Consider the following 18,829-nt stretch of genomic DNA (forward strand, 5'->3'; position numbering starts at 1 on the left):
CTCAGGCCTCCCCAACAGGCCAGGTTTTCAGGATTCCCTTGGCTGAGAGCAGGTAAAATAACCATGTTTACTAATCAGCTGATTATTTCACCTGATATCCTCAAAATGTGGCCTGTTAGGGAGACCTCAGGACAGGTTTGAAAACCAGTGATTTAAAGAAAAATACGAACTGCCCTAAAATCTTCCCCTTATTCTAAGTGTTTCACTATTTCTTCTGTGCCGCTATAAGGGCGATGTTTCACTACGATTCCCTCTATTAGCGCAGCTATGAAAAGTTTCTAGTTTCCGAGTTGCAAGTCTGTGTACAATATAGCAACATAGGAGCATAATGAGAATCTGCTAAATGAATTGAAGAAAAACTGAAAAGCTTCTATAACCCTGGAAAGTTTCCAAAGTAATTTTCCTTTTAATATTTCAGGCCAATGTCTAGTGGCGCCATGAGAGCATTTAATTTCTTTCACAATCATCTAACAGCAAAATGTTCTCCAAATAACTGCTCTCTTAGGCGGGGAGAGCTGATGGTCTCTGAGTGTGATGGGCTGCTGGGAGAAGCGATGGTTTCTGTGTGTAATGGCTACGGGGAGAAGCGATGGTTTCTGTGTGTGATGGCTACAGGGAGAAGCGATGGTTTCTGTGTGTGATGGCTATGTGGAGAAGCGATCGTCTCTGAGTGTAATACGGGGAGAAGCGATGGTTTCGGAGTGTGATGGCTACGGGGAAAAGCGATGGTTTGTGAGTGTGAATGCTACGGGAAGAAGCGATGGTTTCTGAGTGAGATGCTATGGGAAGAAGCGATGGTTTCTGAGTGTGATGGGCTACGGGAGAAGCGATGGTCTCTGATTGCGATGGGCTACGGGGAGAAGCGATTGTTTCTGAGAGTGATGCTATGGGGAGAAGCGATGGTCTCTGAGTGTGATGGGCTACGGGGAGAAGCTATGGTCTCTGTGTGTGATGGGCTACATGGGAAAGCGATGGTTTCTGAGTGTGATGGCTACGGGGAGAAGCAATGGTTTCTGAGTGTAATGGGCTACAGGGAGAAGCGATGGTTTCTGAGTGTGATGCTATGGGGAGAAGCGATGGTCTCTGAGTGTGATGGCTACAGGGAGAAGCGATGGTTTCTGATTGCGATGGGCTACGGGGAGAAGCGATGGTCTCTGAGTTTGATGGGCTACGGGGGGAAGCGATGGTTTCTAAGTGTGATGGCTACGAGGAGAAGCGATGGTTTGTGAGTGAGATGGCTATGGGGAAAAAGCAATGGTTTGTGAGTGTGAAGGCTACGGGGAGAAGCGATGGTTTCTGAGTGAGATGCTACGGGGAGAAGCAATGGTTTCTGAGTGTGATGGGCTATGGGGGGAATTGATGGTCTTTGAGTTTGATGGGCTACGGGGGGAAGCAATGGTTTATGAGTTTGATGGGCTACGGGGGGAAGCAATGGTTTCTGAGTGTGATGCTACGGGAAGAAGCGATGGTTTCTGATTGCGATGGGCTACGGGGAGAAGCGATGGTCTCTGAGTTTGATGGGCTACGGGGGGAATTGATGGTCTTTGAGTTTGATGGGCTACGGGGGGAAGCAATGGTTTATGAGTTTGATGGGCTATGGCGGGGAAGCGATGGTCTCTGAGTGTGATGCTACGGGAAGAAGCGATGGTTTCTGATTGCGATGGGCTACGGGGAGAAGCGATGGTCTCTGAGTTTGATGGGCTACGGGGGGAAGCGATGGTTTGTGAGTGAGATGGATATGGGGAAAAAGCAATGGTTTGTGAGTGTGAAGGCTACGGGGAGAAGCGATGGTTTCTGAGTGAGATGCTACGGGGAGAAGCAATGGTTTCTGAGTGTGATGGGCTATGGGGGGAAGTGATGGTCTCTGAGTTTGATGGGCTACGGGGGGAAGCAATGGTTTCTGAGTGTGATGCTACAGGAAGAAGCAATGGTTTCTGAGTGTGATGGGCTACGGGGGGAAGTGATGGTCTCTGAGTGTGATGGGCTACGGGGGGAAGCAATGGTTTCTGAGTGTGATGCTACGGGAAGAAGCAATGGTTTCTGAGTGTGATGGTTTCTGAGTGTGATGGCTACGGGGAGAAGCGATGGTTTCTGAGTGTGATGGCTACGGGGAGAAGCGATGGTTTCTGAGTGTGATGGCTACAGGGAGAAGCGATGGTTTCTGAGTGTAATGGGCTACGGGGAGAAGCTATGGTCTCTGAGTTTGATAGGCTACGGGGAGAAGCAATGGTTTCTGAGTGTAATGGGCTACAGGGAGAAGCGATGGTTTCTGAGTGTGATGGCTACTGGGAGAAGCGATGGTTTCTGATTGCGATGGGCTATGGGGAGAAGCCCATGGTCTCTGAGTTTGATGGGCTACGGGGGGAAGCGATGGTTTCTGAGTGTGATGGGCTATGGGGAAAAGCAATGGTTTGTGAGTGTGAAGGCTACGGGGAGAAGCAATGGTTTCTGAGTGAGATGCTACGGGGAGAAGCAATGGTTTCTGAGTGTGATGGGCTACGTGGGGAAGCGATGGTTTCTGAGTGTGATGGGCTATAAGGAGAAACGATGGTCTCTGAGTGTGATGGGCTACGGGGGGAAGCAACGGTTTGTGAGTGTGATGGCTATGGAGAGAAGCAATGGTTTCTGATTGCGATGGGCTACGGGGGGAAGCGATGGTTTCTGAGTGTGATGGGCTACGGGGGGAAGCGATGGTTTCTGAGTGTGATGGGCTACGGGGGAAGCGATGGTTTCTGAGTGTGATGGCTACGGGGAGAAGCGATGGTTTGTGAGTGTGATGGCTACGGAGAGAAGCGATGGTTTCTGATTGCTATGGGGAGAAACAATGGTCTCTGAGTGTGATGGGCTACGGGGGGAAGCAATGGTTTTCTGAGTGTGATGGCTACGGGGAGAAACTATGGTCTCTGAGTGTGATGGGCTATGGGTATTCAGATTGGTTACCTGCCTTTACAAATTACAGAGAAACTAAATCTTTTATGTTATTATATGAAGCATCTACACTCAACTAAATGAGATCTTTAGGTATGTGCCAAATATAAAGCACAGCAATTAACCACTACATGACAGGCATGATTAAGAGCAGTGATTGGCAGTCAAGTAGACATCAGTAGCTAATGTTATGTTACTGCAGTTTGTGTGACTGGCATTAAGGGTTAATGAGTTCCTGGGGGTGTCAGAAGCAGTAGTATTGGGCGTACCTCTGCCCTACTCTAATCATTAAAAAGAGGTTTGCTGCCTGCAATAATAAAGTGGATGATATGGAACCAGATGACATGCTGCCAATACGCTCAGCAATTATTGCCACCATTTAAATTCACGCTAGGCAAGAGCTGATCTTATTATTATGCTCTGGAGCCTATGTACTAAATAGTGTGAGATTCTTACACAAATCACTATATAGAGTCACGTGTTCCACGAGAAATTCTTCTCTTCTGCATTACCTATTCCAGCCCATCTGTTCAGAGACACAACCAACTTCCGATATTGTTTATCACCATTCCGCACCAATTTAAGTTTACACTTGCATTATTTACTTTTGTCTCATAAACCACTAGATTGTAAGCTCTTCAACACTCATGTATTAATGCAGCGACTTTGAGGGGAGGGGGAAGGAGTCAGTGAAATTATGGATGTTATTCCTGTCTGTACACTTTTTATTTTTAGCTACAGATTTATACAAAACAAATAGATTTAATGTTTGTTTCCTTTTTTTCAGCTTGTAATCCACTGCTGCTTTCCGTGGAACGGTTAAAATGACATGACATTTAAGGACAGAAATGTGAAAAAAACTGACCTTACCCTGAGTGCAGCATGGAGCTTAAAGTCTGGGTTGACGGAGTGCAGAGAATTGTTTGTGGCGTTACAGAAGTGACTACATGCCAGGAAGTCGTCATCGCGCTGGCACAAGCCATCGGTACGTTGTAACGACCTGAGTAGTTTTATTTTAGTTTATATATCTCACTCCGCTATCCCCATGTTTAGCAGGAGTTGTATAATGTCTAAAATACACAACAAAACAAATCCAGCCAGGCCTAGGTATGATATTTACTAAGATTAGTCATTGCCTAACAATAGTATGAGCAGAAATGTTCAATCCAGGGTGTCCATCTGATTTAAATAGCCGTGGAAAATAGTTTAAAAAATCTGTTCATGGGTTTAGTGTTTCCATAAACTGTCACATAAACAATATTTTTGCAAGATATATTCTGTTGCTTACACTTGTATACGTGCCACAGACATATATATATATATATATATATATATATATATATATATATATATATATATACTGTGTGTATATGTATATATATATACTGTGTGTATATGTATGTATAGTGTGTGTGTAAAATGTAAAGGAGAGAGGCTGATGATAAAACCGCTGCATTGGGACGAATGGATAAGAGTTTTTGCGTTTTGAAAGGAAGCCGTCTTCCAATACATATTTTTTTTTTTTTTTTTTTAGCAAAAATGCCTCAAGTAAGAGTGCACTCCCCTTGTTCAGAGAGATGTGGATTTGTCAGCAGTGATCCAATGTCAGATATTTATCAGGCGCAGTGATAAAGTGCAGGTGCTATCAATCAAATCTGAAATGTATTTATATGCCCCTTTAATTTCTCCCAGACTTCCCAGAGTGCTGCAGGGGACCTGGGTATTGATAATTGTGTGAGTGCAGCAACCTGTGGGATTAACCTAAAAAACTAAAACAAAATCAATAGGACAGGAGTACACGGCTCATCTCCCTGAATCTGTGCAGCTCTCAGTCTTGTTGAATGTTTTTATAATAATTCTTGCTTAGGCATAAAAAGCAGATGGTGTCCACATTCCCAGCACGAGGGGCTCGGTAGAACCAGATGTGCAGGAGCCTTCACCTCTCCTGCTTCTTTTCATTGTCAGAAAACTATTTTTCAAAGAGCAGAAACGCGTCGTCCCTAACACCTGTTTTTGAACCTGCGGTGCCCATTTATTTAGCAATTTATTTTGGCTTGTTTTGTCTGGTGCTGTTACACGTATCAGAAGCTACTGATCAGTAAGTTACTCTGGATTTATTAAATACAAAATAATCATCTGTGGCAGCTGGGTATGTAAAATGACATTAATGACCCCTTGATTTTGTATAAATTGTGCTCGTCTGATGTTCTGTCTGATCTGGAACATGCAGATGCTGCAAATCACGTAGCGGGTTTAGGCAATTTGCAGCATTTTAAAAACCAAAGTTATAGGTTTTGCTTTTTGGCTTCTCCAGGGAGCAAAGTACAAAACACTTTCTACATAAACAGGAGGTTTTAAACTCCTTACTCCCTACTCTTCTAGCTAATCCCATGAATACATATTAACTGAGCATGTAAGTTTACTTTTATACGTCGTCTCTGGACATTATTTGTGCGTTTTTAAAAACGTGAGTATTAAACATACACCCAAAGATATTCATCTGTAATTCTTTTAACTTATTACACTGAAAACCTGCGACTCCAGCTGCTTTCAACCAATCAGAACCTATTGACTAGTGTGGAGTACAATGCTTATAAAGCTGGCGGAGAGGCAAATAAAATATCTGCACAGTAAAAAGGAAGCAACTACTATCTAGTCGTTCTTCATATGATTATAAATGATTAATTATATTGTGCTAGTGTTTGGGGGATCAGGTTCCAGTGAGCTTACAGTCTAAACACTGCACTGGATGTCAGGCACGGAAAATAAGATTACAGTACCATATGGTCAGCTAATCTGCTTCAGTAATCGCCTTGGGCTAGTGGAGGGTTTAGTGGGAACTGGAAGCGGGGACACATATATTTTACTACAAGTGTTTGTGTAGTCAGTGCTAGAAGGGAGGTGTCCGGTAATGTGTCTCTGTGGCAGCTATGGAGTTAACAAAGCTTTCCGTCAGTAATGTTAGAGGGTGTTAGCTGGAGTGTTGCAACATCAGAATAAAAATGTTACTGTTAACCTCAGGAATCTGCAGAAATCATTTTCCAAGGACACAAGTTGATTTCCATATTTCTTTGTAGTCAGTAGCGTTAGCGCAGCTTTGTTCTGTGCTAGCTTACTAGGAGAATAGTGATCTGTATGGGTTTGAAACATTCTGTCATAAAGATAATCTTTAAAAGCAGCAGCAAACCGGACCGCAAAAAAATAAAATTGCTGGTTTATTTATTAACACTCCTGAGCATACCTGAGTATGCTGTCATGGAAAGGAGCAGAAGCATGGAATGTTTAAACACAGGATATTGAGAGAAAGGGATTCATTTTGATAATAAAAAAAGTTTTTATAAAAAAAAAATTGTACCATTTAACTGAATAATCAGAATTCTAACTGAAGCGTCCCTTTAAATGAGCAATGCTTTAGCAAGACATATACAGAAAATGTCCGGAGAGCACAGAGGCGAACTAGCAGCGCAGTGAAGGACAAGGTCTTGTCCTGACTTCATCAGGGCAGCTGCATTTGATAGTTGGGCAGGTTGTGCGTTGCAAATAGGGATATGCAGAGGAGTAGTGTCTAATCACAACCAAATGCCTCGCTATAAAGCCACATAGCCCACATACATAAGAGGGATGAGTTGACGTAATATAGGTGATAAATCGGACATTACAGAAGCGATCTACTGCTATGGACAGTGCAGGCAGATTGCTTGCACTGCTGAGTGTTCTCTCTAACAGCCGGTGTATAAAGTACAAATACTGTTACAAGTCATGTGCTGCTTGGTGTGTGCCGGCTGTGTCGTTGCCAGTTTTAGAGTAAAAACTCCGGTATAGAGGAGGAGCAGCCGGCTTTTACTCTTCATTTATAAATAAACCTGTTTACCAGATGACGAGACAGCACACACATGGTTAAAATAGAAGCAGATGATTGTTTTAGTGCCATCATTGTTAAATAGTTAACTTATGTCTGTGCAAAACGCTTTAATCAGTACCAGTATGCTTTAGATTAGAAGACTTCTGAACTGGGGTATATTTTGATCATGAAGGCGCGTGCATCTCTGGAAAGAATAAAGCACATTACTGCCGGACAAAGTGTACGTTCTGCTGCCATCTGCGCATCCTGGCGTGGTCATAAAGGGCTTTATTTCAAGTCCTTCTGTTTTACAGCATCTCATCTCTCTGCTGCTTCTGTTTTTTCTTTACTATATTTGTTTTCTAGTAACTAAACTCCCCTTTGCTGCCAGACAATCTCTGCTGTAACTTGCATCCCACTGTACCAACCAAGGGGGTTAAAGGGACAGTCAAGTCAAAATTAAACTTTCATGATTCAGATAGCGCAGCAATTTTAAGCAACTTTCTAATTTACTCCTTTTAATATTTTTGGTTCAGAACCTGGGTAGCACTTGCTGATTAGTGTCTAAATGTAGTCACCAATCAGCAAGCGCTACCCAGGTTTCTGAACCAAAAATGGGCCGTCTCCTAAGCTTTACATTCCTGCTTTTCAAATAAAGATACCAAAGGAACGCAAAAAAATTGATAATAGGAGTAAATTAGAAAGTTGCTCAAAATTGCTGCTTTATCTGAATCATGAAAGAAAAAAATTGGGTTTACTATCCCTTTAAGCCTAAACTGAGCCTTATAAGTTCAAGCTGTTTAAATGTATTATGAAATGAACTGGAGATGTTTGTGCACAGCGCATTCCTAGAGACTTGTTGCTCATTGGACGATATGAGCAACTCTTACAGCTGGATTACTGGGTACCCCCTTTATGAAACCACAAGTTGATTTATTCAATAATGCAAAATGTTTTAACATATTCTTTTAAATGATAAATAAAATCCCTAGTAATTACAAGACATTTTTGTTGTCTAGCAATAAATTAACATACAAGACAAATGTAAAAAATTTCTGAACTCATTAACACCTTGTTTGTGTCAATTATAATGGACAAACTCCTTTAACCACTTGCATTATTTAGAGGACCTAATCTGGACTACATACTGGAGTAGGCACAGCTAGCCATTGACATTATGTTAACAAAATATCCATTGTTTTGCAACTTATCATATTTTTTCTACTGAGACTAATTAGAAACAGGTATGTAGCAAAATTAGACTTGGGAAGTCTGCAGTACAGGCAAGTCCCCAGGTTACGAACAAGATAGGTTCTGTAGGTTTGTTCTTAAAGGGACAGTCTACACCAGAATTTTTATTGTTTAAAAGATAGATAATCCCATTATTACCCATTCCTCAGTTTTGCATAACCAACACAGTTATATTAATACACTTTTAACCTCTGTGATTATCTTGTATCTAAGCCTCTGTAAACTGCCCCTTTATTTCAGTTCTTTTGACAGTTGCAGTTTAGCCAATCAGTGCCTGCTCCCAGATAACTTTGTGCACAAGCAGTGTTATCTATATGAAACACATGAACTAACACCCTCTAGTGGTGAAAAACTGTTAAAATGCATTCTGAAAAGAGGTGGCCTTCAAGGTCTAAGAAATTAGCATATGAACCTCCTAGGTTAAGCTTTCAACTAAGAATACCAAGAGAACAAAGCAAAATTGGTGATAAAAGTAAATTGGAAAATTGTTTAAAATATGCCCTATCTGAATCATGAAAGTTTATTTTGGCCTAGGCTGTCCCTTTTAAGTTGAATTTGTTTGTAAGTTGGAACAGGCACTTTTTTTTAGGTGAAACTCTAGCCAAACTTTTGTTTAGTTTTTGATAGCATAGGGAAAAGTTTGTTTTGCTATCTGTGCCCCTGTTCAGAGAATTTCACATCACTTTCTGTCCTTGTGACAATTAGATTTTGAGTATTTTGGGTTATCCTGGAAAGAAGGATTGGCGATAAAGCTCTATTTTCTACGCTTGTAAGTACGAGTTGTACTTAAGTCAAATGTCTGTAACCCGGGAACTGCCTGTATTCACTACCAAGTCTCAGAATTGGGAAAGCCACCATTTTTAGAGTCAAATTGCTTAAAAGGGCGGCAAAATAAATAAAGTATATTGCAAAGTGTTTTTTTATTACATATAATTATTCACTTAACTATCACTTATATCATAATATCTAAGTGTCAAATCCATGTCCCTTTAACATTGGGAAATATGGGCTATTTGTTATAGACTTAAATAGTTGGCATTCATTCGTAAACCACAGTTTCCTTTGGAAAAAGTTCAAACGATGAGCACACTTCCTTTAGTTGTGATTGTTCATCAGTAGTACAGCTCATCCCTCATTCGGCTATTTACTGATTTGTATAATACTGGATGCACGTCCTTGCACGGTTCACTCAGCTGTCTGCTGACTTGCATAAGACTGGATGCACGTCCTTGCACAGGTCACTCAGCTGTCTGACTTGTAAAAGACTGGATGAACATCCTTGCATTGGTTACTCAGCTGTCTACTGACTTGCATAAGATTGGATGCATGTCCTTGCAAGGGTTACTCAGCTGTCTACTGACTTGTATAATGCTGGATGCAGGTCCTGCACGGGTCACTCAGCTCTCTGACTTGTATAAGACTGGATGTACGTCCTTACATTGGTCACTCAGCTTTCTACTGACTTGTATAATGCTGGATGCAGGTCCTGCACGGGTCACTCAGCTCTCTGAAAGTCCTTACATTGGTCACTCAGCTTTCTACTGACTTGTATAATGCTGGATGAAGGTCCTGCACAGGTCACTCAGCTTTCTACTGACTTGTATAAGACTGGATGCATGTCCTTACATTGGTCACTCAGCTTTCTACTGACTTGTATAGGGCTGGATTCAGGTCTTGCACGGGTCACTCAGTTCTCTGACTTGTATAAGGCTAGATGCACATCCTTACATTGGTAACTCGGCTGTCTTCTGAATTGTATTAGACTGGATGCACGTCCTCGCAAGGGTCATTCAGCTGTCCTCTGACTTGTATAAGACTGGATGCATGTCCTCACAAGGGTCATTCAGCTGTCCTCTGACTTGTATAAGACTGGATGCACATCCTTGCAAGGGTCATTCAGCTGTCTTCTGACTTGTATAAGGCTGGATGCACGTCGTCGCAAGGGTCATTCAGCTGTCCTCTGACTTATATAAGGCTGGATGCACGTTCTCGCAAGGGTCATTCAGCTGCCCTCTGACTTGTATAAGACTGGATGCACATCCTTGCAAGGGTCATTCAGCTGTCTTCTGACTTGTATAAGACTGGATGCACATCCTCGCAAGGGTCATTCAGCTGTCCTCTGACTTGTATAAGGCTGGATGCATGTTCTTGCACAAATGATTGTGTATTGCAGCATTTGTGGCCAGTTTAATATGCTGATTATTTTGCTATTTCTCCAACATAGGTGTGTCCGGTCCACGGCGTCATCCTTACTTGTGGGATATTCTCTTCCCCAACAGGAAATGGCAAAGAGCCAGCAAAGCTGGTCACATGATCCCTCCTAGGCTCCGCCTACCCCAGTCATTCTCTTTGCCGTTGTACAGGCAACATCTCCACGGAGATGGCTTAGAGTTTTTTAGTGTTTAACTGTAGTTTTTATTATTCAATCAAGAGTTTATTATTTTAAAATAGTGCTGGTATGTACTATTTACTCTGAAACAGAAAAGAGATGAAGATTTCTGTTTGTATGAGGAAAATGATTTTAGCAACCGTTACTAAAATCCATGGCTGTTCCACACAGGACTGTTGAGAGGAATTAACTTCAGTTGGGGGAACAGTGAGCAGTCTTTTGCTGCTTGAGGTATGACACATTCTAACAAGACGATGTAATGCTGGAAGCTGTCATTTTCCCTATGGGATCCGGTAAGCCATTTTTATTCAGACAGTAAATAAGGGCTTCACAAGGGTTTATTAAGACTGTAGACATTTTCTGGGCTAAATCGATCATATTTACACATATTTAGCCTTGAGGAATCATTTAATCTGGGTATTTTTTGTAAAATAATATCGGCAGGCACTGTTTTAGACACTTTATTCTATAGGGGCTTTCCCTAATCATAGTCAGAGCCTCATTTTCGCGCCGGTATGGCGCACTTGTTTTTGAGAACAGCATGGCATGCAGCTGCATGTGTGTGGAGCTCTGATACATAGAAAAGTCTTTCTGAAGGCATCATTTGGTATCGTATTCCCCTTTGGGCTTGGTTGGGTCTCAGCAAAGCAGATTCCAGGGACTGTAAAGGGGTTAAATATAAAAACGGCTCCGGTTCCGTTATTTTAAGGGTTAAAGCTTCCAAATTTGGTGTGCAATACTTTTAAGGCTTTAAGACACTGTGGTGAAATTTTGGTGAATTTTGAACAATTCCTTCATACTTTTTCGCAATTGCAGTATTAAAGTGTGTTCAGTTTAAAATTTAAAGTGACAGTAACGGTTTTATTTTAAAACGTTTTTTGTGCTTTGTTATCAAGTTTATGCCTGTTTAACATGTCTGAACTACCAGATAGATTGTGTTCTGACTGTGGGGAAGCCAAGGTTCCTTCTCATTTAAATAGATGTGATTTATGTCATAAAAAATTTAGTAAACATGATGCCCAAGATGATTCCTCAAGTGAGGGGAGTAAGCATGGTACTGCATCATCCCCTCCTTCGTCTACACCAGTCTTGCCCATACAGGAGGCCCCTAGTACATCTAGCGCGCCAATACTCCTTACTATGCAACAATTAACGGCTGTAATGGATAATTCTATCAAAAACATTTTAGCCAATATGCCCACTTATCAGCGAAAGCGCGACTGCTCTGTTTTAGAAAATACTGAAGAGCATGAGGACGCTGATGATATTGTTTCTGAAGGGCCCCTACACCAGTCTGAGGGGGCCAGGGAGGTTTTGTCTGAGGGAGAAATTTCAGATTCAGGAAAAATTTCTCAACAAGCTGAACCTGATGTGATTACTTTTAAATTTAAGTTGGAACATCTCTGCGCTCTGCTTAAGGAGGTGTTATCCAATTTGGATGGTTGTGATTATCTGGTCATTCCAGAAACACTATGTAAAATGGACAAGTTCCTAGAGGCCCCGGGGCCCCCCGAAGCTTTTCCTATATCCAAGCGGGTGGCGTACATTGTTAATAAAGAATGGGACAGGCCCGGTATACCTTTCGTACCTCCCCCCATATTTAAAAAATTGTTTCCTATAGTCGACCCCAGAAAGGACTTATGGCAGACAGTCCCCAAGGTCGAGGGGGCGGTTTCTACTCTAAACAAGCGCGCCACTATACCCATAGAAGATAGTTGTGCTTTCCAAGATCCTATGGATAAAAAATTAGAAGGTTTGCTAAAAAAGATGTTTGTTCAGCAAGGTTACCTTCTACAACCAATTGCATGCATTGTCCCTGTCACTACAGCCGCGTGTTTCTGGTTCGATGAGCTAGAAAAGGCGATTATTAGTAATTCTTCTTCTTATGAGGAGATTATGGACAGAATTCGTGCTCTTAAATTGGCTAATTCTTTCACCCTAGACGCCACCTTGCAATTGGCTAGGTTAGCGGCGAAAAATTCTGGGTTTGCTATTGTGGCGCGCAGAGCGCTTTGGTTAAAATCTTGGTCAGCGGATGCGTCTTCCAAGAACAAATTGCTTGACATTCCTTTCAAGGGGAAAACACTGTTTGGCCCTGACTTGAAAGAGATTATCTCTGATATCACTGGGGGCAAGGGCCACGCCCTTCCTCAGGATAGGTCTTTCAAGGCCAAAAATAAACCTAATTTTCGTCCCTTTCGCAGAAACGGACCAGCCCCAAGTGCTACGTCCTCTAAGCAGGAGGGTAATACTTCTCAAGCCAATCCAGCCTGGAGACCTATGCAAGGCTGGAACAAAGGAAAGCAGGCCAAGAAACCTGCCACTGCTCCCAAGACAGCATGAGATGCGGGCCCCCCGATCCGGGACCGGATTTGGTGGGGGGCAGACTCTCTCTCTTCACTCAGGCTTGGGCAAGAGATGTTCTGGATCCTTGGGCGCTAGAAATAGTCTCCCAAGGTTATCTTCTGGAAGTGATTCATCCTGTTCCATTAAGAGAACGAGGGATGGGGTTCTACTCCAATCTGTTCGTAGTTCCCAAAAAAGAGGGAACGTTCAGACCAATCTTAGATCTCAAGATCCTAAACAAGTTTCTCAAGGTTCCATCGTCCAAAATGGAAACCATTCGAACAATCCTTCCATCCAGGAAGGTCAATTCTTGACCACGGGGGATTTAAAGGATGCGTATCTACATATTCCTGTCCACAAGGAACATCATCGGTTCCTAAGGTTCGCATTCCTGGACAAACATTACCAGTTCGTGGCGCTTCCTTTCGGATTAGCCACTGCTCCAAGGATTTTCTCAAAGGTACTAGGGTCCCTTCTGGCGGTGCTAAGACCAAGGGGCATTGCTGTAGTACCTTACTTGGACGACATTCTGATTCAAGCGTCGTCCCTTCCTCAAGCAAAGGCTCACACGGACATAGTCCTGGCCTTTCTCAGATCTCACGGATGGAAAGTGAACGTGGAAAAGAGTTCTCTATCTCCGTCGACAAGAGTTCCCTTCTTGGGAACAATAATAGACTCCTTAGAAATGAGGATTTTTCTGACAGAGACCAGAAAAACAAAACTTCTAAGCTCTTGTCGGATACTTCATTCCGTTCCTCTTCCTTCCATAGCGCAGTGCATGGAAGTGATAGGTTGGATGGTAGCGGCAATGGACATAGTTCCTTTTGCGCGCATTCATCTAAGACCATTACAACTGTGTATGCTCAGTCAGTGGAATGGGGACTATACAGACTTGTCTCCGAAGATACAAGTAAATCAGAGGACCAGAGACTCACTCCGTTGGTGGCTGTCCCTGGACAACCTGTCACAAGGGGTGACCTCCCGCAGACCAGAGTGGGTCATTGTCACGACCGACGCCAGTCTGATGGGCTGGGGCGCGGTCTGGGGATCCCTGAAAGCTCAGGGTCTTTGGTCTCGGGAAGAATCTCTTCTACCGATAAATATTCTGGAACTGAGAGCGATATTCAATGCTCTCAAGGCTTGGCCTCAGCTAGCGAGGGCCAAGTTCATACGGTTTCAGTCAGACATTGCATCCGGGGGAGTGGGAACTCCATCCGGAAATCTTTGCCCAAATCACTCAACTGTGGGGCATTCCAGACATGGATCTGATGGCCTCTCGTCAGAACTTCAAGGTTCCTTGCTACGGGTCCAGATCCAGGGATCCCAAGGCGACTCTAGTAGATGCACTAGTAGCACCTTGGACCTTCAAACTAGCCTATGTATTCCCGCTGTTTCCTCTCATCCCCAGGCTGGTAGCCAGGATCAATCAGGAGAGGGCGTTGGTGATCTTGATAGCTCCTGCGTGGCCACGCAGGACTTGGTATGCAGATCTGGTGAATATGTCATCGGCTCCACCATGGAAGCTACCTTTGAGACGAGACCTTCTTGTTCAAGGTCCGTTCGAACATCCGAATCTGGTCCCACTCCAGCTGACTGCTTGGAGATTGAACGCTTGATCTTATTAAAGCGAGGGTTCTCAGATTCTGTTATTGATACTCTTGTTCAGGCCAGAAAGCCTGTAACTAGAAAAATTTACCACAAAATTTGGAAAAAATATATCTGTTGGTGTGAATCTAAAGGATTCCCTTGGGACAAGGTTAAGATTCCTAAGAGTCTATCCTTCCTTCGAGAAGGATTGGAAAAAGGATTATCTGCAAGTTCCTTGATGGGACAGATTTCTGCCTTGTCTGTGTTACTTCACAAAAAGCTGGCAGCTGTGCCAGATGTTCAAGCCTTTGTTCAGGCTCTGGTTAGAATCAAGCCTGTTTACAAACCTTTGACTCCTCCTTGGAGTCTCAACTTAGTTCTTTCAGTTCTTCAGGGGGTTCCGTTTGAACCCTTACATTCCGTTGATATTAAGTTATTATCTTGGAAAGTTTTGTTTTTGGCTGCAATTTCTTCTGCTAGAAGAGTTTCAGAATTATCTGCTCTGCAGTGTTCTCCTCCTTATCTGGTGTTCCATGCAGTTAAGGTGGTTTTACGTACTAACCTGGTTTTCTTCCAAAAGTTGTTTCTAACAAAAACATTAACCAGGAGATAGTCGTGCCTTCTCTGTGTCCGAAACCAGTTTCGAAGAAGGAACGTTTGTTGCACAATTTGGATGTTGTTCGCGCTCTAAAATTCTATTTAGATGCTACAAAGGATTTTAGACAAACATCTTCCTTGTTTGTTGTTTATTCTGGTAAAAGGAGAGGTCAAAAAGCAACTTCTACCTCTCTCTTTTTGGATTAAAAGCATCATCAGATTGGCTTACGAGACTGCCGGACGGCAGCCTCCTGAAAGGGTCACAGCTCCTTCCACTAGGGCTGTGGCTTCCACATGGGCCTTCAAGAACGAGGCTTCTGTTGATCAGATATGTAGGGCAGCGACTTGGTCTTCACTGCACTCTTTTACCAAATTTTACAAGTTTGATACTTTTGCTTCTTCTGAGGCTATTTTTGGGAGAAAGGTTTTGCAAGCCGTGGTGCCTTCCATTTAGGTGACCTGATTTGCTCCCTCCCTTCATCCGTGTCCTAAAGCTTTGGTATTGGTTCCCACAAGTAAGGATGACGCCGTGGACCGGACACACCTATGTTGGAGAAAACAGAATTTATGTTTACCTGATAAATTACTTTCTCCAACGGTGTGTCCGGTCCACGGCCCGCCCTGGTTTTTTAATCAGGTCTGATAATTTTTTTTTTCTTTAACTACAGTCACCACGGTATCATATGGTTTCTCCTATGCAAATATTCCTCCTTAACGTCGGTCGAATGACTGGGGTAGGCGGAGCCTAGGAGGGATCATGTGACCAGCTTTGCTGGCTCTTTGCCATTTCCTGTTGGGGAAGAGAATATCCCACAAGTAAGGATGACGCCGTGGACCGGACACACCGTTGGAGAAAGTAATTTATCAGGTAAACATAAATTCTGTTTTTTTTCTTAGGAAGTATAAAAACAGGAAGCGTTTAAAGGGATTGTGCTTTATAGAATTATTTTTGCGAACGCAAGATAACATTTTAAGATTTAAAGGACTTAAAAGTGCAGGAACAAAATGGTCTAATGTGTTGAAGCATCGTATTAGTGCTTACATATAACTGTCTGCTTAACCTATATATCTATAGACAATTTCACTAAAGTAGGATGGAATGTTATAGGTTAACTATTTAGTAAATATTTTAATCAGCACAAAATGATGCTATATGTAGGCAAAATAATCTATTTCACTTTAAAGGGGCATTTTTAACTCAATACATTTCTAGCATTTATAAGAACGAGCACTGTTACTTAGATTGTAATCTCTGCCCTAATCTGCTCTGTTGTACCCCTGTATAGCGCTGCAGAATCTGCCTTCCCTGTCTTGTCTTTATCTGTTGTACCCCTGTATAGCGCTGCAGAATCTGCCTTCCCTGTCTTGTCTTTATCTGTTGTACCCCAGTATAGCGCTGCAGAATCTGCCTTCCCTGTCTTGTCTTTATCTGTTGTACCCCTGTATAGCGCTGCAGAATCTGCCTTCCCTGTCTTGTCTTTATCTGTTGTACCCCTGTATAGCGCTGCAGAATCTGCCTTCCCTATCTTGTCTTTATCTGTTGTACCCCTGTATAGCGCTGCAGAATCTGCCTTCCCTGTCTTGTCTTTATCTGTTGTACCCCTGTATAGCGCTGCAGAATCTGCCTTCCCTGTCTTGTCTTTATCTGTTGTACCCCTGTATAGCGCTGCAGAATCTGCCTTCCCTGTCTTGTCTTTATCTGTTGTACCCCTGTATAGCGCTGCAGAATCTGCCTTCCCTGTCTTGTCTTTATCTGTTGTACCCCTGTATAGCGCTGCAGAATCCGCCTTCCCTGTATAGCGCTGCAGAATCTGCCTTCCCTGTCTTGTCTTTATCTGTTGAACCCCTGTATAGCGCTACAGAATCTGCCTTCCCTGTCTTGTCTTTATCTGTTGTACCCCTGTATAGCGCTGCAGAATCCGCCTTCCCTGTATAGCGCTGCAGAATCTGCCTTCCCTGTCTTGTCTTTATCTGTTGTACCCCTGTATAGCGCTGCAGAATCTGCCTTCCCTGTCTTGTCTTTATCTGTTGTACCCCTGTATAGCGCTGCCAGTGGCGTCACTAGGGGGGGCGGGGGGGCGGCACCCGGGTGACACCCTCCAGGGGGTGACACCAAAAAAAAATTTTTTTTTTTTTTTTTTTTTTTTTAATTTTATTGAAATTCAAAGAAATACAATGTTGAGATGCATAGATTTTTTTTTTATTAGAGGGGCTGGCATTTGTGAACATTGGTGGGACTGGGGAAGTTGTAGACACACAATTTTCTCTTGTTAAGTGTGTTCAGTCCACGGGTCATCCATTACTTATGGGATATATTCTCCTTCCCAACAGGAAGTTGCAAGAGGATCACCCAAGCAGAGCTGCTATATAGCTCCTCCCCTCACACGTCATATCCAGTCATTCTCTTACAACCCTCAACAAAGAAGGAGGTCGCGAGAGGAGCTGGAGTTTTTACTTCAATCAAAAGTTTATTTTAAATGGCACCGGAGTGTGCTGTTTTTTCTATCTCAGGCAGTATTTGGAAGAAGAACTGCCTGCGGTTTTTATCTATGATCTTAGCAGGCGTAACTAAGATCCACTGGCTGTTCTCGACATTCTGATGAGTGGGGTAACTTCAGAAACTGGGAATAGCATGCGGGGTCCTCCGCAAATGAGGTATGTGCAGTACAATATTTTCTGGGAATGGAATTGACTAAGAAAACACTGCTGTTACCCGTATGATGTAAGTACAGCCTTAAATGCAGTAGTAGTGACTGGTATCAGGCTGATAAATGTATGCGCAGTCGAGTTATATTCTAGGGACTAGAATTTGACTGAGAAAATACTGTTAACACTGAAATAATACTTAAGCCTTCTCTGCAGTGGTAGCGACTGGTAGCAGGCTTAGTGATAGCTTTGCATGACATTGAAAAATTTTGTTTTTTAATAAAAACGTTTACTGGCATGTTATTCGTTTTTGTGAGGTACTTTGGTGATAAATCGCCTTGGGCATGATTTTTTTCCACATGGCTAACATACTTTTCTGCATGGAAACCGTTATATCAGGGCTCCCACTGTTGTGATTGGAGTGAGAGGGCTCTTGTTTTAGCGCCTTGTTGCGCAGTTAAAATTATTGCACAGTCTTTCTGCTTCTTCCTCCTTGATCCAGGACGTCTCTAGAGAGCTCAGGGGTCTGCAAATTTCATTTGTGAGGGAGGTAATCAGTCACAGCAGATCTGTGACAGTGTGCTGACTGTGATTAAAAGCGTTAAATCTTAATTGATATCTGTTTTATCCATTTTGGGTATCGAGGGGTTAATCATCCTTTTGCTAATGGGTGCAATCCTCTGCTAATAATACACTTCTTGTTAAGAATTGTTTAATTATATCTGTATTTTTGAAGCGCTGCAGCGTTTTTTATATTGCTTGTAAACTTATTGAAAGTGATTTCCAAGCTTGTTAGTTTCATTGCTGAGTCTGTTTTAAACATGTCTGATTCAGAGGAAACTGTTTGTTCATCATGTTCAAAAGCCAATGTGGAGCCCAATAGAACGATGTGTACCAATTGTATTGATATTGCTTTGAATAAAAGTCAATCTGTACCGATAAAGAAGCTATCTCCAGACAACGAGGGGGAAGTTATGCTGCCTAACTCTCCTCACGTGTCAGTACCTGCATCTCCCGCTCGGGAGATGCGTAGGATTGAGACACCTAGTACGTCTAGGCCCTTACAAATCACTTTACATGATATGGCTAATGTTATGAAAGAAGTATTATATAATATGCCCGAATTAAGGGGCAAACGCGATAGCTCTGGGTTAAGGACAGAGCGCGCTGATGACACGAGGGCCATGTCTGATACTGCGTCACAACTTGCAGAACATGAGGACGGTGAACTTCATTCTGTCGGT

At 42.8% G+C, this 18,829-nt stretch overlaps 1 protein-coding gene across 1 annotated transcript in view; it reads left to right on the forward strand.

The window, feature by feature from the left end:
* The window catches only part of RASSF8 (Ras association domain family member 8), a 207,061-nt gene that overhangs the window by 170,019 nt on the left and 18,213 nt on the right, over positions 1-18,829 (forward strand). Inside the window, exon 2 of the mRNA XM_053719088.1 lies at positions 3,716-3,913. Within this exon, the coding sequence (XP_053575063.1) occupies positions 3,811-3,913 (103 nt within the window). The 5' untranslated portion in view covers positions 3,716-3,810. The remainder of the gene's footprint in view (positions 1-3,715; positions 3,914-18,829) is intronic.

This window comes from Bombina bombina, chromosome 6 (genome assembly GCF_027579735.1).
Source record: "Bombina bombina isolate aBomBom1 chromosome 6, aBomBom1.pri, whole genome shotgun sequence".
NCBI classification, from domain to species: domain Eukaryota; kingdom Metazoa; phylum Chordata; class Amphibia; order Anura; family Bombinatoridae; genus Bombina; species Bombina bombina.